Genomic DNA, 20,666 nt, shown 5'->3' on the forward strand with positions numbered 1-20,666 from the left:
CGCATGGACATCAGGGACAGTGCCTCTGGATTGGCAGACCGGGGTGGTGGTCCCCCTCTTTAAGATGGATAGATAGATATATAGATAGATACTTCATTAATCCCAATGAAGGGGGATCGGAGGGTGTGTTCCAACTACAGAGGGATCACACTCCTCAGCCTCCCTGGAAAAGTCTATTCAGGGGTCCTGGAGAGGAGGGTCCGTCGGATAGTCGAGCCTCGGATTCAGGAGGAACAGTGTGGTTTTCGTCCTGGTCGCGGAACAGTGGACCAGCTCTATACCCTTAGCAGGGTCCTGGAGGGTGCATGGGAGTTTGCCCAACCAGTCTACATGTGTTTTGTGGACTTGGAAAAGGCATTCGACCGTGTCCCTCGGGGAATCCTGTGGGGGGTACTCCGAGAGTATGGGGTACCGGCCCCCTTGATAAGGGCTGTTCGGTCCCTGTACAATCGTTGTCAGAGCCTGGTCCGCATTGCCGGCAGTAAGTCGAACCCGTTTCCAGTGAGAGTTGGACTCCGCCAGGGCTGCCCTATGTCACCGATTTTGTTCATAACTTTTATGGACAGAATTTCTAGGCGCAGCCAGGGCGTTGTGGGGGTCCGGTTTGGTGGGCTCAGGATTGGGTCACTCCTTTTTGCAGATGATGTTGTCCTGTTTGCTTCATCAGGCCGTGATCTTCAGCTCTCTCTGGATCGGTTCGCAGCCGAGTGTGAAGCGGCTGGGATGAGAATCAGCACCTCCAAATCCGAGACCATGGTCCTCAGTCGGAAAAGGGTGGAGTGCCCTCTCAGGGTTGGTAGCGAGATCCTGCCCCAAGTGGAGGAGTTCAAGTATCTCGGGGTCTTGTTCACGAGTGAGGGAAGAATGGGGCGTGAGATCGACAGGCGGATCGGTGCGGCATCCGCAGTAATGCGGGCGTTGCATCGGTCTGTCGTGGTGAAAAAGGAGCTGAGCCGCAAGGCGAAGCTCTCAATTTACCAGTCGATCTATGTTCCTACCCTCACCTATGGTCATGAGCTATGGGTAGTGACCGAAAGAACGAGATCGCGAATACAAGCGGCTGAAATGAGTTTCCTCCGCAGGGTGTCTGGGCTTTCCCTTAAAGATAGGGTGAGAAGCTTAGTCATCTGGGAGGGGGTCAGAGTAGAGCCGCTGCTCCTCCGCATCGAGAGGAGTCAGATGAGGTGGCTCGGGCATCTGATCAGGATGCCTCCTGGACGCCTCCCTGGTGAGGTGTTCCGGGCACGTCTAACCGGGAGGAGGCCCCGGGGAAGACCCAGGACACGCTGGAGGGACTATGTCTCCCGGCTGGCCTGGGAACGCCTCGGGATTCTTCCGGAAGAGCTAGAAGAAGTGGCCGGGGAGAGGGAAGTCTGGGCATCTCTGCTCAAGCTGCTGCCCCCGCGACCCGACCTCGGATAAGCGGGAGACAATGGATGGATGGATGGATGTATGTGTATATATAGATAGATATGTATGTGTATATATAGATAGATATGTATGTATGTGTATATATAGATAGATATGTATGTATGTATGTGTATATATAGATAGATATGTATGTATGTATGTATGTGTATATATAGATAGATATGTATGTGTATATATAGATAGATATGTATGTATGTATGTGTATATATAGATAGATATGTATGTATGTATGTATGTGTATATATAGATAGATATGTATGTGTATATATAGATAGATATGTATGTATGTATGTGTATATATAGATAGATATGTATGTGTGTATATATATATATATATATATATATATATATATATATATAGAGAGAGATAGATAGATAGATAGATGTGTATGTATGTAGATAGATATGTGTTTATATGTATATATGTGTATATATATGTAGATATACAAATATGTATATATGTGTATATATATGTAGATATACAAATAAGTATATGTATATATGTGTCTGTATGTGTATATATATGTTGATATATGTATATATATATGTGGATGTGTATATGTATATATATATATGTATATATGTTTATGTATATATATGTTTACATAAGCTCTTTAACACACTACTTCTCCGCTGCGAAGCGCGGGTATTTTGCTAGTGTATATATATATATATGTATATATATATATATATATATATATGTATATATATTAAATATATATATACAGTATATATGCAGTATATATATTTAATATATATGTATATATGTATATATGTATATATGTATATATATATATATATATATATATATATATATATGTATATATATATATATATGTATATATATATATATATGTATATATGTATATATGTATATATATATGTGTATATATATATATGTGTATATATATATATGTGTATATATATATATGTGTATATATATATATGTATATATATATATATATGTATATATATTTAATATATATATTTAATATATATATATATATATATTTACAGTACTGTGCAAAAGTTTTAGGCAGGTGTGAAAAAATGCTGTAAACAAAGAATGCTTTCAAAAATGGAAGTGTTAATCATTTATTTTCATCAATCAACAAAATGCAGTGAATAAACAAAAGAGAAATCTAAATCAAATCAATATTTGGTGTGACCACCCTTTGCCTTCAGAACAGCATCAATTCTTCTAGGTACACTTGCACACAGTTTTCGAAGGAACTCGGCTGGTAGGTTGTTCCAAACATCTTGGAGAACTAACCACAGATCTTCTGTGGATGTAGGCTTCCTCACATCCTTCTGTTTGTTATATATATATATATATATATATATATATATATATATATATATATATATATATATATATAGCATACTGTAGTGAAGGTGACTGTGAGGTGGGCTGGTGATGAACCGCCCCTCACCACCCCTATTCATTCTTAATAGCAAGCCTGCTTGTACTGTTACGCACATAGCAGGAAGTTGTCTCTTGTCAGTACATCAGATGTGTTGACGACGGGTGCCTTCCTGCTGTGATAGCATGTACAGTGCTATGCAGAAGAGCTCATCTTAACCTTTTATCTTCACCCTTCAAGAATGTCTCTGAAACACAAATCTGATGCAAGTGCTGGTGATAGAGTAAAGAAGAGAAAAACCATCACCATTGAAAATAAAGTAGAAATAATAAAAAGGTCAGAGAGAGGTGAAACTCCATCATTCATTGGCAGAACACTTGGTTACAGTCGGTCAACAATAGCATTTCTTAAAATAATGTACCTGTTCCGACTTACATACAAATTCAACTTACTGTAAATACAAACCTACAGTCCCTATTGTCCTCACAGGTGGCGCAGTGGTAGTGCTGCTGCTTTGCAGTAAGGAGACTGTGGAAGATTGTGGGTTCGCCCTCCCAGTTCCCCCCCTGTGTGGAAAGCGCTTTGAGTACTGAGAAAAGCACTATATAAATGTAATGAAATATTATCTTGTACGTAACCCGGGGACTGCTGTATGTATGTACAGTATGTATGTATGTGTGCGTGTATATGTATGTATGTACGTATGTAAATATTATAGAAAATAAACAATTGTTTGTATTTGTGAAAAAATAGGAGACCTTACTTTTGGGATTGCGTATGTATGTATGTATGTATGTATGTATGTATGTGGTCTCCTATTTGTTTAGAAATACAAACATCCGTTTATTTTCTATAATATTTACATCATTTTAAAGGTTAAAGAATTATTTATTTTTCTACATAATCGCCATTTCGGTCGATGCATTTTTGTAGACGCTGTAGTAGTTTTAGAATGCCCATGTCCTTCAGGAAGTGTTGAACCTCATCTTTCACCTCTTCATCGGAGAAGAATCGCCTTCCGGATAAATGTTCTTTCAACTTAGGGAACAGGTGGTAGTCACTGGGTGCAGAGATCATCCAGAGTGATCCGCCGATATTTACGCACGTTTTCCTCAACCTTCACAACTGTCTTGTCGGAAATTGACGGTCTCCCGCTCCTTTGTTCGTCGTGAATTTCAGTACGACCAGCTGTAAACTCTCTACACCACTTGTGAACATTTTTGACATCCATGCACAACTGTCCATACACTTCTGTCAATTGGCGATGAGTTTCAACCGGTTTAACGCCTTTTGCGTTCAGAAATCGAATAACTGCGCGAACTTCGCACTTGGCGGTAGCGTTCAACGGGAGCTCCATTTTCAAGGGCTGCCAAACCAAGATTGAGCATCCCAGCAAAGCCGCGCATGCTTGTTTGGGAATGGAGGAAACACCAATCACAACAGTGTGGCCAACAGCCGTATGAACAGTTTCTCTACGTCCCCACCGCTTTGGAGACCTTATCTTTTGGGATTGCCCTTGTATGTGCAGATACTTCATCAGTAGCAAATCTGTTAGTTCATCAGTTTATTTTAAATCAGTTCTTACTCCTGTTGCTCCACGTTAATAAAGCAGGTTTGTTTATTTAAGTTAATACATCAAGCAAAACAAAAAATCAAATCTTATATACATTCCTCATTTCAGATTTATTCTCAGTGTTTAATTAATATTGATATCCAGCTTCACCACTGAGTATAGAAACTGAATTGTTTTAATGGCAGATTATACCTGACCCTTGATTTCAGAGTGTGATACAGTAGTTGATCATGAGAATTTTTCAGACTTACCATGGGGCAAAACCAAAAAAATCCCTATGTTCATTAAATGCCATCTTTGGAACTTGTGCACAAGACTCCCATAGATAAATTTCTCATTTTACAGCACAGCATTGCCCCAAAGTTTAAAGCTGCTTATGTCTTTCATTTTGGTTTTATATTTTTGATTTACAGTTAGGTCCATAAATATTTGGACAGACATTTTTTTTCTAATTTTGGTCCTGTACATTACCACAATGAATTTTAAATGACACAACTCAGATGCAGTTGAAGAGCAGACTTTCAGCTTTAATTAAGTGGGGTGAACAAAACGATTGCATAAAAATGTGAGGCAACTAAAGCATTTTTTTTAACACAATCCCTTTATTTCAGGGGCTCAAAAGTAATTGGACAATTGACTCAAAGGCTATTTCATGGGCAGGTGTGGGCAAGTCCGTCGTTATATCATTATCAATTAAGCAGATAAAAGGCCTGGAGTTAATTTGAGGTGTGGTGCTTGCATGTGGAAGATTTTGCTGTGAACAGACAACATGCGGTTAAAGGAGTTCTCCATGTAGGTGAAAGAAGCCATCCTTAAACTGTGAAAACAAAAAAAAAAACCCATCTGAGAAATTGCTACAATATTACAAGTGGCAAAATCTACAGTTTGGTACATCCTGAGAAGGAAAGCAAGCACAGTTGAACTCAGCAATGCAAAAAGACCTGGACGTCCACGGAAGACAACAGTGATGGATGATCGCAGAATCATTTCCATGGTGAAGAGAAACCCCTTCACAACAGCCAACCAAGTGAACAACACTCTCCAGGGAGTAGGCGTATCGATATCCAAGTCTACCATAAAGAGAAGACTGCATGAAAGTAAATACAGAGGGTGCACTGCAAGGTGCAAGCCACTTATAAGCCTCAAGAATAGAAAGGCTAGATTGGACTTTGCTAAACAACATCTAAAAAAGCCAGCACAGTTCTGGAAAAACATTCTTTGGACAGATGAAACCAAGATCAACCTCTACCAGAATGATGGCAAGAAAAAAGTATGGAGAAGGCGTGGAACAGCTCATTATCCAAAGCATACCACATCATCTGTAAAACACGGTGGAGGCAGTGTGATGGCTTGGGCGTGCATGGCTGCCAGTGGCACTGGGACACTAGTGTTTATTGATGATGTGACACAGGACAGAAGCAGCCGAATGAATTTTGAGGTGTTCAGAGACATACTGCCTGCTCAAATCCAGCTAAATGCAGTTAAATTGATTGGGCGGTGTTTCATGATACAGATGGACAATGACCCAAAACATACAGCCAAAGCAACACAGGAGTTTATTAAAGCAAAGCAATGGAAAATTCTTGAATGGCCAAGTCAGTCATCTGATCTTAACCCAATTGAGCATGCATTTCACTTGTTGAAGACTAAATTTCAGACAGAAAGGCTCACAAACAAACAGCAACTGAAAGCCGCTGCAGTAAAGGCCTGGCAGAGCATTTAAAAAGGAGGAAAACCCAGCATCTGGTGATGTCCATGAGTTCAAGACTTCAGGCTGTCATTGCCAGCAAAGGGTTTTCAACCAAGTATTAGAAATGAACATTTTATTTCCAGTTATTGTCCAATTACTTTTGAGCCACTGAAATGAAGGGATTGTGTTAAAAAAAATGCTTTAGTTGCCTCACATTTTTATGCAATCGTTTTGTTCACCCCACTGAATTAAAGCTGAAAGTCTGCACTTCACCTGCATCTGAGTTGTTTCATTTAAAATTCATTGTGGTAATGTACAGAACCAAAATTAGAAAAAAGTTGTCTCTGTCCAAATATTTATGGACCTAACTGTATTTTCATAATTCCAAAATGGCATCAGTTTGCAGTGATTATATACACGTTATCCATACATTGTATTTTTGCGTCTAGTAATTATGATGAAATGTAGCTTTGGGCTATACTGACCCTAATATTGAGAGAGTATTTTTTTATTAGGTACAGTATAGAATATTAAATACTTGGAAGATAAATACAAAGTGATTTTTTTCTAATTTTTATTACTATTTTTGGTTATAAGTGCAGTATATTTTAGGTTTTATGTTTATATGATATGAAAATAAATAGCTCTTCAACTAAGATTTTTCTTTAACAAAAAAGAATTTGCTTGATTTAATGTACTATCTTGTTTTTTTGTATTTATTTTAGTCAGTGCTCAGACTTGCTTAGCCAGGCTCAGTATCATGTTGCACGAGCACGTAAACAGGATGAAGAAGAAAGGGAGCTCCGGGCTAAACAGGAGCAAGAAAGAGAGCTTCTCCGTCAGCAACTCCTTAAGGAGCAGGTCTGTGGAATTACATGACAAATGTATTTAATAGTGTATTTTATACCTTAACTACCGTAGATACTCGTGTATAAGTCGAAAAATTTATGCCTTAAAATTCATTCAAAAAAACAGAATCGACTTATCCGCAGGGCAACACAATTGTCCATAGAATTTGGGTAATGACATTGTACACTCAACGCTTCACGGTGTTAAGTCACCGGTCATCTGCAGTTTCCCATGGTCTTTGAAATAATTATAAGCCAGCAATACTATTGCTAATTAGCTAGTTTTTTTCTAATTTCATTAAATAATTCTTTAAATTTTGAAATACTTGAATTTGAGCATTAGCTTTTGCAGGTTTTGGATAACAAACATACCATTAGCTGCCACGTGCAACCAGATTTGGAATCAAAAGATCCAAGGCAATGCACGCTATCAATGCGATGCAAGCACAGCCCTCGATTCAAAAAATTTCTCTGCCTATCTGTTTGTCTCGTCTGACAGTAGCTGAAAAGCAGCATCAGGAGAGAACAGCCTGAAGTAGTCCAGCAGCGGGTGATCTGTCGTGTCCAACAGCAAGCCATGCTGTCTTGTGAAGTCCGGTAGCCAGTTTGGCTCCCACGGATCAATGTCTGGGTATTCCTCCCATGCGAACCTTGCCGTAGCAGCATCGGCTGCGCGAATGCATTCAGCTGGCAGCTGATCAGCTGGCGCAGCATCAGCTGGTGTCCGATCAGCTGATGCCGGCTTCTCACTCTCTTGCTCGATTCCTGATTACTGTCAATAAAATCCGATTCTGAAAAATCACAGTCCGACTCAGCGATAATGTGCAAAACATCGTTTACCGAGTGTTTTCTTTTCTGCACTCGCTTCGCTCCCTTGTGACATATCGACGCCATCTTGCCTTTGTTTACATTTCGCAACACATGCACACGCAAGGATTAGTTGCTAAGTCAACGAGTCTAGCATTCCTCCAAGCACAGAGGGAATGCCTGTGACGTGACAGTTAGTTTTGTCGCCATTAACAACTGATTGTCGCCCTCTATCTCTGATAGCTGTCAAGTTTTACCCTCGACTTATACGCGGGTCATAACAAATTTCGTAATTTTCGGCTTAAACAATACACTCGACTAATCTGCGAGATCAACTAATACGCGAGTATCTACGGTACATATGTAAGAATTAATTCTTTATTGCATTTTCTATCTTTGAAAATCTTAAGTGATTGTTTTTCTGTCCCATTTTCCTCTCTCCCCATTTTTGGTGGTTTTTGTATTTAAAAAAAAAAAAAAAAAAAAAAAATATATATATATATATATATATATATATATATATATATATAGATATTAATATATATATTAATATATTTTATGAATATAAATTCTAGGAAGAAAAGCGACATAGAGAAGAGGAAGAACAGAGGAAACTACTGGAACAGAGAGCACAATATGTGGAGAAGACCAAAAACCTTCTGACATTTGCTGATGGTGGTGGTGGAGGTGGGGCAGGTCCCAAGGAGAAAAAGAAAGGTGGCGGTGCAGGAGGCAGGGTGAGTATATTTTGTTTTTTAGTAAGCTGTTTAAATTGCATGGCCTAAGTCAATTTGAGGTCAGTGCCTTCAAGTAAGAGTATGGATTACAGTTAGTGGGACTAGTTAGTGTTTAATATTGTAAAGTTGTAGATGGATAAATAAGAATCACATTGTGGCCTCTTTCTCCTAGACGCCATTGCTCAGAGACAAAGGCTATTCTGGCATCCGGTAAAGCAATGCAGTGGTAGTGCCATTGCTCAACGGCACACTCCTTTGTTAATGTGAATTAGGAACATATGTTGGCTTGACAAACAATGAATAGATTTCACTTTGTTTCTTGCCAATGTGCTAAGAAATGCGAAACATCAGCCCAATGTTTCTGGGATTCAACATAAATATGTATGCTTTGACTGTTAAGCTATTTTTTTTTATTTTGGACATGATTAAAACCTTCCTCAGTTTCTATTTAACAGTAAATTTTTCATCTTTAGAGTGGTCAATTATACTCCAGCTCAGTGTCTGGATTTCATATCTGTGAAATACAGGTTTGAATAGGTTTTGCTCTTTGTAAAAAGTGAAGTGGATGCATTTTCTTCTGTTCTGGTTATGTGGGAAGTGGTACTGGATACTAGGAACATTTTGTTTCGCTTATATTGAAAACTGTTTATAAATGTTTTTAAATAGCGATCGAAGAAAGGAGCAGAATTTGATGAGTTTGTTAATGATGACTCTGAGGACTTGCCTCTTCCAAAGAAGAAAAAGAAAAGAAAGGCAGGCAGTGGAAGTGAACAAGAAGAAGAGGATGAAGATGGAGAGAAAAAGAAGAAGAAAAGGAGGCGGTATGAGAGATGTGCATTAATAATTTTTTATTATTATAGTAACCTCTTATGTTTTGATCAAGTGCAGTACTTCTGTTAGTAAAATTGGCATGTATATACAGGTTATGGCATGTATATACAGGTTAACAGTACCATTACAATAGAAAATTAAGTCTGAACCGTTCTAAGCAGATATTTAACATTATAATCCCTGAAGCCTACGAAAAAAGTCATAATCCTGGGCCACCTTAAATTCTTTCACACCTCTCCATCAGTGTCTTTTGTTTTGCAAATGTGTCGATCAGCACAAGTAGAAAGCAGTTTTCTATCCCATCCCCCACTGACGAAGCTGATGTCTGTTACACACTTGAGCTCTTAGAATTTTGCATCTGGGTGTGAGGTGAGGGATTCATTGACATTTAGTCTAAAAGTGTAAAAACAATTCGGATAGAGGAACTCTTGACACTATAGTGAACAAGGTTTTATTTTTAAGAATTTCTGGTGTTCACTATTTTGGCTTTAAACATTTTTAAACACATTTAACATGAAGCGGTCAGCTGTAGAAGTGAACTTTTGTTAATTTTTCTGTTTAGGCTTTTGGGACACAACTACAATATAACGGACTATACTAAAAATTGCAGCCTTGCAGACCTCTTCATTGGTACCCATGTCAAAACCAGATATGCTTTAAAGAATTAATCAGACAACTTCTATTTATTTTACACATGCTGTATTTCAGCTGAATATTTTTAACGACTGTTTTATTTTAATTTGTGTATTTGTGTGTGGCAGTTTTTTTTTTTTTCTTCTCCCTTGTAAATGGTTTAGAGAGCAATATATTCAAAGCTAATTTTATATTAGCTGTAGCTCTGTTCAAAGCTGGGAATTGTAAAGTATTAAAATGCATGAGTTACAAAAATGATACTTAATGATTCATAATGTATTTCTTTGCTCAGTGTGTTTAATTATAGGGCGCCTGCTTCACAGATCTTCACATGTCCTGGGCTCAAGTCCCATGTCTAGTTGTTGTCTGAGGGAGTTTTTCTCCATGTACTTTTAATTTCACATACCCTCAGACAAGTAATTTATGTTAAATTGGCCCTGTTCGAGTATGGATGTTTGCATGAGAGAGATGAGCTTATTTCTGTCAAACTCATTTAATCAAATTCGAGTCCAGGGGTGCCAGAGTATATCTTAACTGCACTGGCCAAGAGATGGAAAAGATTGCGGGGCCCACTCATGCATATTCTTACATTGACACAGAGGCCCATATGGAATGTAACAGTTAACTTAACCTGCATATCTGATATGTCAGGAGGACATCAGTGCACACACAGGATAAATGTGCAAAGTCCACATAAATGTCTGGGTAGAGGATTCAGACCCATTATGTTGGATTCATGAGGTTTCAGTGCTACTCACTGTGTCACCATGCTTCTAAGTTTAAGAATATTGCACTATTTTTTTTTTTATTTTTTATTTTTTAGACCGCAGAAGGATAAAGGTGACTTTGATGGCAGTGACAATGAGGAAGGTACTCCAAGAACTAAAAAACCACGCAAGCCAAGAGAACGCAAGAAGGCAGAAAGGGTAAAACTTAAGTGTAAACTGTCTACTTTTATATGTAATGTATTTCTAACTTCTTATGCTAATACAGCTGCTTTATAGCACCCCATGTGTACAGATTATCTGCAGGTGGACTTCTGCTTTAAGCAAAGAGACATGTCTGGTCCGCTTATGCTGAGCTAGCAATTAAAGTGTACGTATTAGTGAGATTCAGCCATTTTAAAACAAAACTGACTCTGAACTTCATGTTGGTGAATTTCTTTCCATCCGCAACCTGTAGCATAGATCATGTTATAAATGCTGCACAGATCACTTTCATTTTGAGAAACATATTTGTATATTTTGTTTATTGGTGCTCATGTTTTGTGCAGGTAGCAGTAGTTGTCTTCGCGTCCTTTTCTTTGTTAGCATAACATTTTCTCTTTTTCTGTGTTACAGCCAAAGCCAGAACGAATGCCACTTTCTTTAAAAGGAAAGATTAAGTCTAAGGCAATTATTTCATCTTCAGATTCCTCAGATGAGGATGGCCTTAAAATTGCGGAAGACAGGTATGTGTTAAATAGTACAGTGGTGTGAAAAACTATTTGCCCCCTTCCTGATTTCTTATTCTTTTGCATGTTTGTCACACAAAATGTTTCTGATCATCAAACACATTTAACCATTAGTCAAATATAACAAAAGTAAACGCAAAATGCAGTTTTTAAATGATGGTGTTTATTATTTAGGGAGAAAAAAAATCCAAACCTACATGGCCGTGTGTGAAAAAGTAATTGCCCCCTTGTTAAAAAATAACCTAACTGTGGTGTATCACACCTGAGTTCAATTTCCGTAGCCACCCCCAGGCCTGATTACTGCCACACCTGTTTCAATCAAGAAATCACTTAAATAGGAGCTGCCTGACACAGAGAAGTAGACCAAAAGCACCTCAAAAGCTAGACATCATGCCAAGATCCAAAGAAATTCAGGAACAAATGAGAACAGAAGTAATTGAGATCTATCAGTCTGGTAAAGGTTATAAAGCCATTTCTAAAGCTTTGGGACTCCAGCTAACCACAGTGAGAGCCATTATCCACAAATGGCAAAAACATGGAACAGTGGTGAACCTTCCCAGGAGTGGCCGGCCGACCAAAATTACCCCAAGAGCGCAGAGACGACTCATCCGAGAGGTCACAAAAGACCCCAGGACAACGTCTAAAGAACTGCAGGCCTCACTTGCCTCAATTAAGGTCAGTGTTCACGACTCCACCATAAGAAAGAGACTGGGCAAAAACGGCCTGCATGGCAGATTTTCAAGACGCAAACCACTGTTAAGCAAAAAAGAACATTAGGGCTCGTCTCAATTTTGCTAAGAAACATCTCAATGATTGCCAAGACTTTTGGGAAAATACCTTGTGGACTGATGAGTCAAAAGTTGAACTTTTTGGAAGGCAAATGTCCCGTTACATCTGGCGTAAAAGGAACACAGCATTTCAGAAAAAGAACATCATACCAACAGTAAAATATGGTGGTGGTAGTGTGATGGTCTGGGGTTGTTTTGCTGCTTCAGGACCTGGAAGGCTTGCTGTGATAGATGGAACCATGAATTCTACTGTCTACCAAAAAATCCTGAAGGAGAATGTCCGGCCATCTGTTTGTCAACTCAAGCTGAAGCGATCTTGGGTGCTGCAACAGGACAATGACCCAAAACACCCCAGCAAATCCACCTCTGAATGGCTGAAGAAAAACAAAATGAAGACTTTGGAGTGGCCTAGTCAAAGTCCTGACCTGAATCCAATTGAGATGCTATGGCATGACCTTAAAAAGGCGGTTCATGCTAGAAAACCCTCAAATAAAGCTGAATTACAACAATTTTGCAAAGATGAGTGGGCCAAAATTCCTCCAGAGCGCTGTAAAAGACTCATTGCAAGTTATCGCAAACGCTTGATTGCAGTTATTGCTGCTAAGGGTGGCCCAACCAGTTATTAGGTTCAGGGGGCAATTACTTTTTCACACAGGGCCATGTAGGTTTGGATTTTTTTTTCTCCCTAAATAATAAAAACCACCATTTACAAACTGCATTTTGTGTTTACTTGTGTTATATTTGACTAATGGTTAAATGTGTTTGATGATCAGAAACATTTTGTGTGACAAACATGCAAAAGAATAAGAAATCAGGAAGGGGGCAAATAGTTTTTCACACCACTGTATGTTGCATTCCTTCAGAAATGTAGTCTCATGTTTTGGGTTATAAAGTAATCTTTCTTTTTCATATTCACCACAATTTAACAAAAATTAAACTTTTAATTATTATTATTAATTTATCTTTTAATTAAACCAGATCAGACTGATTTCATGGTAAATTCACTGTACCATAGTAGTGTGTACATGTAAAGTGTAATGGATTGCATCTATTTTAATTAGACATTAATTTGTTAAAGAACATGTTCCTAAAACAGGTGGCCAGGTGACCACTCCAAGGTGGTGGAAGAAAGACTGTATTTTTGGTCACAAAGTAAACACCATAGTCCCTTAGCCACCCAACTCCCCCTAATTACCCCTCCCCACATCCCTAAGGTGTCATCTATATATATATATATATATATATATAATATATATATATATATATATAAATAATTCAGTAAGCCGGGAGACAAGTAGACACCCATGGAAAGCACGCCGGAAGGGGCGTGGATTCACTAAACTGCCGACAAGTAAGACGCCAATGGCGCACGCAGGAAGGAGCCACGCCCACCAACTCTTAGACCATTGGATACGACGAAAAAAATCACAGCCACGCCCACCAACTCGGACGCGACGCCTCGGAAAACATGCCATCATTTCTGTTTGTCTGTGCCACAGTCCACTTGCAGCTCTGAGCCACGTTGACTTTTCATTAGTCAACCTCAGTGGAACCTTGGTTCACACACAGGCAGCGCCAGAGAAAGACAGAGGCACACACAGAGGCAGCGCCAGAGAGACAGAGCCGCACACACACACACACACACAGGCAGCGCCAGAGAGAGACAGAGGCACACACAGGCAGCGCCAGAGAGAGACAGAGGCACACACAGGCAGCGCGAGAGAGAGAGCCACGCACGCACACACAGAGGCAACGCCACGGATAGACAGAGGCACACACAGGCAGCGCGAGAGAGAGAGCCACGCACGCACACATAGAGCCAACGCCACGGAGAGACAGAGGCACACACAGGCAGTGCGAGAAAGAGAGCCGCGCACACACACAGAGGCAGCGCCAGAGAGAGACAGAGGCAGCGCCAGAGAGAGACAGAGGCAGCGCCAGAGAGAGACAGAGGCAGCGCCAGAGAGAGACAGAGGCAGCGCCAGAGAGAGACAGAGGCAGCGCCAGAGAGAGACAGAGGCAGCGCCAGAGAGAGACAGAGGCACACACAGAGGCAGCACCAGAGAGAGACAGAGGAACACACAGAGGCAGCGCCAGAGAGAGACAGAGGCACACACAGAGGCAACGCCACAGAGAGACAGAAGCAGCGCGAGAGAGAGAGCCGCACACACACAGGCAGCGCCAGAGAGAGACAGAGGCACACACAGGCAGCGCGAGAGAGAGAGAGCCACGCACGCACACACAGAGGCAACGCCACAGAGAGACAGAGGCACACACAGGCAGCGCGAGAAAGAGAGCCGCGCACACACACAGAGGCAACGCCAGAGAGAGACAGAGGCAGCGCGAGAGAGAGAGCCGTGCGCACACACACAGAGGCAGCGCCAGAGAGAGAGACAGAGGCACACACAGGCAGCGCAAGAGAGAGCCGCGCAATCCTTTAAAACTGAAGTTAAAACACAATGAACGAAGCAGTCTTTAAAAACCAATAAGCCCTGTGCTTCTTTTTCATTATCGTCTCGCCTGCTTCAGGCCCTGCAACAGTCGAGACGCGCTCTCTGCAGCTGACCTTCTCCGTGCCTGACTCCACTACTGTCAGTCGCCTGATTAAAAATGGCCTTTTGAAGGGGAGCTATGGACCCGCTATACCACAGGAACACATTGCCTTTGAGCCTGCTCTCGCTCACTCTAACATACCAGCTTTCTCTCTCTCTCTCCTCACTCGCTGACACACTGCACAGGGGAGAAATGCCCGCAGCACGAGTCTACCCAGAAACCGTTTCAGCCACACTTCCACGCCCCTCGCTACACTGTGAGTGCGATGATTATTTATTTAAAAATGGGCTTTTGAAGGGGAGCTGTGGACCCGCTATACCACAGGATCACCTGTGACATTGCCTTCACATTGTTTTCCTTTTATTTATGATCCTGTTGAGCAGATCAGACACCCAGGCAAACAACACTGAATAATCAATAGCTGCAACCACTTTGCCCGCCCCAACTCCTCACCTGAGTCGGTTTTGTCTGTGTTCAGCAGTGTTTCCCAAACTCTGTCCTGCTGAACCCCTGTGGATGCAGGGTTTTGTTCCAACCAGATTCCTAATCATTAATGCCGGTGAAACTCATCCGGGATAAGTCAGTTTTTCAAACGCAGACGTGTAGCACATTAGTCTAGCAGAGTAGCTGGATGTAAAAATGTCATTGACGAAACTGTTGCTCTCAAACTTCGCAACATGGCTGTTGGCTTTGTTTGCCAACATTGGAATAATGTCAGCGACATGCTCACAAACTGCAACAACTCACCACACAAGGACGCCCTGTCTCTCGAGGCATTCACACTGCCGGAAGACAACCATGGGATACGCAGAAAACAGCCATGTCAGTCAACGCAGATCAGACACCCAGGCAAACAACACCATCACAACTATGATAGTTGTATCATCAGTTGAACTATCAGACGCTGTCTATATCTAAGAAGATATATAGATACTCATTATATAGATATATATATATATTATATAGATACTCATTCATCCGGCACGCGTCCACCCACGCTCTCAAGGCATTCACAGTGCCTGCTCATATGCTCGAACACAACAACTCGCCACACACAAATCTTGCTTTATTTGACTCAACACGAGAAACCTCACCCTGCCCGGACACGGAGAGGATTGATAGCTCTTTCTCGAATTGTTCCCCACGAATGAGGAATACCCACTGAGTGCGGGTTATACGCTCCCTCTGAATACGTCCCTGCCCTGTGTACACTCCCCACCCCCCTCCTACTACTGTGGTCGGGTGACTTAGTGGATTATATATAGAAAAGCAGCCGAAACCGCAAAGAACAATGAAAGTACAACATGGCTCAGAGGTGCACAGACGACAGCAACTCAGGTGAGGAGTTGGGGGCAGCAAGTCTTTGATAGGCTGCAACAAAATGATGAAAGAACCGGCGCATTTTTTTCACACAAGCTGGGTAGGTGGGTGGGTGTTACTTCATTAGTTACTCGAAGGATTTCAAGATTTAATATGCACAAGCTGTAACACTGTAACAGCAGCGCAAACCAGAAAAGACGGCTGGCAAAAAGTGCGTGACAAATTAAACGCGTGTGCATTGTACTTACTGAAAGCAGCGTTACGGATTTTGCAAATGTTCATTATTTTCCCTCTGCTTAAAAAACATTAAAAAAGCGGCATGATTATGTGGCGTATACTACGCCGCGGGTTGGTATGCAGCGTGTAAAACAGTTTGTCGCGGATAATTTGCCTTTTACTTTAAGACGAAGACAATTTCTTGTTAGACTTGCCTTTGCGATGACAATTAATAAGGCACAGGGCCAAACTTTCAAAAACATGCCTAGCGGCTCATATGCTCACACTGATTATGTCCCTGCCCTTTGTACGCCCCCCCTCGGTACTACCATGGTCAGATGACTTGGTGGATTATATATAGAAAAGCAGCCAAAACCGCAAACAACAATGAAAACTCTACGTGACTCACACGTGCATATGGACTGTGCAAAGAGGAAAATGACTCAGGTGACGAGTTGGGGATGGGCACATGAAATGTTACTTTTCTTGGTGATTTATTACATTTCCGATTTTTCAAATGTTAATTTTCTCCCTGTGCTTAAAAATCATTAAAAAAATGGCCTGATTATGTGGCGTATGGTATGCCGCGGGTTGGCTAGTTACATATAATATCCTTGTTACTCCTTTAGTAGTTCTACCTCAGATAATGAAGCTATTTATTTGGACAAAAAAAAGCACTCTTGTGACCATAAAACTAGCAGTAAGTTTTTAAAAACAACGATATTATATAGCGGTTGAATAATTGTGGCATGGTTATATTAACATAATATCCTGTTACTCAGAAATACTACATCATACATTTTCTTTGTTGATTTTACAGTGCATCCGGAAAGTATTCACAGCGCATCACTTTTTCCACATTTTCTTATGTTACAGCCTTATTCCCGAATGGATTAAATTAATTTTTTTACTCAGAATTCTACACACAAAACACCTTAATGACAATGTGAAAAAACTTTACTTGAGATTTTTGCAAATTTGTTAAAAATAAAAAATATTGAGAAAGCACATGTACATAAGTATTCACAGCCTTTGCCATGAAGCTCAAAATTGAGCTCAGGTGCATCCTGTTTCCCCTGATCATCCTTGAGATGTTTCTGCAGCTTAATTGGAGTCCACCTGTGGTAAATTCAGTTGATTGGACATGATTTGGAAAGGCACACACCTGTCTATATAAGGTCCCACAGTTGACAGTTTATGTCAGATCACAAACCAAGCATGAAGTCAAAGGAATTGTCTGTAAACCTCCGAGACAGGATTGTCTCAAGGCACAAATCTGGGGAAGGTTACAGAAAAATTTCTGCTGCTTTGAAGGTCCCAATGAGCACAGTGGCCTCCATCATCTGTAAGTGGAAGAAGTTCAAAACCACCAGGACTTTTCCTACAGCTGGCCGGCCATCTAAACTGAGCGATCAGGGGAGAAGGGCCTTAGTCAGGGAGGTGACCAAGAACCCGATGGTCACTCTGTCAGAGCTCCAGAGGTCCTCTTTGAAGAGAGGAGAACCTTCCAGAAGGACAGCCATCTCTGCAGCAATCCACCAATAAGGCCTGTATGGTAGAGTGGCCAGACGGAAGCTACTCCTCAGTAAAAGGCACATGGCAGCCCGCCTGGAGTTTGCCAAAAGGCACCTGAAGGACTCTCAGACCATGAGAAAGAAGATTCTCTGGTCTGATGAGACAAAGATTGAACTTTTTGGTGTGAATGCCAGGCGTCACGTTTGGAGGAAACCAGGCACCGCTCATCACCAGGCCAATACCATCCCTACAGTGAAGCATGGTGGTGGCAGCATCATGATGTGGGGATGTTTTTCAGCGGCAGGAACTGGGAGACTAGTCAGGATAAAGGGAAAGATGACTGCAACAATGTACAGAGACATCCTGGATGAAAACCTGCTCCAGAGCGCTCTTGACCTCAGACTGGGGCGACAGTTCATCTTTCAGCAGGACAACGACCCTAAGCACACAGCCAAGATATCAAAGCAGTGGCTTCAGGACAACTCTGTGAATGTCCTTGAGTGGCCCAGCCAGAGCCCAGACTTGAATCCGATTTGAACATCTCTGGAGAGATCTTAAAATGGCTGTGCACCGACACTTCCCATCCAACCTGATGGAGCTTGAGAGGTGCTGCAAAGAGGAATGGGCGAAACTGGCCAAGGATAGGTGTGCCAAGCTTGTCGCATCATATTCAAAAAGACTTGAGGCTGTAATTGCTGCCAAAGGTGCATCAACAAAGTATTGAGCAAAGGCTGTGAATACTTATGTACATGTGATTGCTCAGTTTTTTTATTTTTAATAAATTTGCAAAAACCTCAAGTAAACTTTTTTTATGTTGTCATTATGGGGTGTTGTGTGTAGAATTCTGAGGAAAAAATGAGTTTAATCCATTTTGGAATAAGGCTGCAACATAACAAAATGTGGGAAAAAGTGATGCGCTGTGAATACTTTCCGGATGCACTGTATGTATCACTCAATTGATAACGAAGTCATCAATTTAAAAACAAAAAAAAATTAATTGGTAAATTAGTCTTTGAAGGTTGGTTAATTCAAATTGCAACTTAACTATACACCATGCCAAAGTAATCAAGGAACAAAACATTATAAAGTGTCTTGTAAAAATGTTTTTTAATACAGTAGAAGTCAATATCACAATAAAAAACTAATTTTGAGTTTCGGTGCTTTGAAATGCCACAAATAATGTCATTGTTGAACTTACTTGTTAAAGTAAGAGAATTGGTCAAGGAATTGAATACTTTTGTATTTTCAGTCTTCTGATGTCTTTTTTCCTGGTATTCTTCACAATTCTTTTCTCAAAAATTTGACCAACACTATGTAACTCAGACTGTTGCAGATTTTAGCTAAACAAAGTTTTATGACATTCCAAAAATAAAAAGCATCAGGTAAAAAAAATCAAGCAGCTATCATTTATTGAATTTTTTTTCCTATTTACAGAAATATGAAAGACAGTGGCTCAGATGATAATGATAATGACAATGACCAGATGCATAGAAAGCGCATAATGTCAGAGAGTGACTCAGATGCAGGAAACAAATCTGGAAGTGATGCTGGAAGCCCGGCACAATCTGGAAGTCAACATTCTGACTCTGGCAGTGATCCACCAATGAAAAGGAAGCGACTGCAGCAGTCGGACTCTGAACAGTCTGATAATGAATCTGCTCAGTCCAAAGGAAATCAGTCTGGGAATTCTGACGATTCCCGTCCTGCTTCTCCAAATGCAAATTCAGAGCATGAATCAGATGTGCGTTCTGATAATGAAGGCTCTGATAGAGCTTCTGGGAATGAGTCTGAGGCTGAACGTTCAAATAACGAGGCATCTAATCATGGCTCCGATGACAGTGACTAAAAATGTAAAATATTTTATACTTTTTACAGGTTTCAATTCTAAAAACTATGGACCTTTTCATGATTGATAGAAAGTGTGAATAAAAAGACTGATGACGGATGATATTTTATTTTGCCTTTTTTCCCCCATTCTCTTTCCTTGTGGCAGTTATCAGGTGTAAAATTGTAAACAGTTCTGCTGGATTGAATTTTGGATTACACATCAGTGTTTTTTGCTAAATATTTTGATGTGTATAAACATCAACACAGTTTAAAAGCACCCTTAAAAGGTTCTTAAAAATGGAAAATATTCATCACTTTAACTGTATTTACTGTGTTCTTTATTTAAGTGAACTTTTCAGTTTAAAAAAAAAAAAAAAAAAAAACAATAACTATTTGCTTTTTACTTGATGCAGAACCTAGATTGTGTGTGAAATGTCTGTTTAATGGAGAATGTCAATAGTCAATAAAATAGTATCTCCATAATAAGAGTTTGAAGCATAAGGATGATTTGTGTCCTGTCAGTAACATATTTCTCATTTTCAGTGTGTGTTGAAGAGAGTTTCAGGTTTTGTTATGTATATTACTGTAATTTTGTATTATCATGATGTACTCTGCATTGATGATTGTGGTTTAAAGGCTGCCAAAATAAGTGAGAATATGCATTGTTTTGCAGTACTTACTATGAGCTCCCAAGTTTAAACAGATGTAGCAGTTCTAATACGGCTACTTATCGCCATGCCTATTAAGGCATAAAATACAAGCTACTTAACTGGAGTAAGTACCTTAATTGTTTTGTTTTAATTGAAAATCCCCATGTTACAGTATGAGTTATGTAAAATTAAATGGAGATGGCGTGTATCTGCAAAATAACAGGTAACGGTTATTCCATGCTAAATAAAGAACAGAAGTCTACACATCTTAAACTTTTGTGTTTTTAACCCCCAAATGGGAATAACCTTTACCCTTCTTGCCTTACATAAAAATGTTTATTGGTTATAGCACATAGGTACTTTATTAAGTGGTGTATTTCTAATCTTGGGTAAAGCTGAGATGTAATGTTGTCCTCTGCATCACTTTTTA

General features: G+C 40.3%; 1 protein-coding gene across 1 annotated transcript in view; it reads left to right on the forward strand.

The window, feature by feature from the left end:
* The window catches only part of ctr9 (CTR9 homolog, Paf1/RNA polymerase II complex component), an 85,318-nt gene extending 65,081 nt beyond the window's left edge, over positions 1–20,237 (forward strand). The window contains exons 19-24 of the mRNA XM_051923248.1: positions 6,784–6,919; positions 8,289–8,450; positions 9,117–9,271; positions 10,738–10,840; positions 11,255–11,364; positions 19,194–20,237. Of these exons, the coding sequence (XP_051779208.1) occupies positions 6,784–6,919; positions 8,289–8,450; positions 9,117–9,271; positions 10,738–10,840; positions 11,255–11,364; positions 19,194–19,605 (1,078 nt within the window). The 3' untranslated portion in view covers positions 19,606–20,237. The remainder of the gene's footprint in view (positions 1–6,783; positions 6,920–8,288; positions 8,451–9,116; positions 9,272–10,737; positions 10,841–11,254; positions 11,365–19,193) is intronic.
* Positions 20,238–20,666: the final 429 nt, after the last annotated feature.

The sequence above is a fragment of the Erpetoichthys calabaricus genome, chromosome 2 (genome assembly GCF_900747795.2).
Source record: "Erpetoichthys calabaricus chromosome 2, fErpCal1.3, whole genome shotgun sequence".
NCBI lineage: Eukaryota > Metazoa > Chordata > Cladistia > Polypteriformes > Polypteridae > Erpetoichthys > Erpetoichthys calabaricus.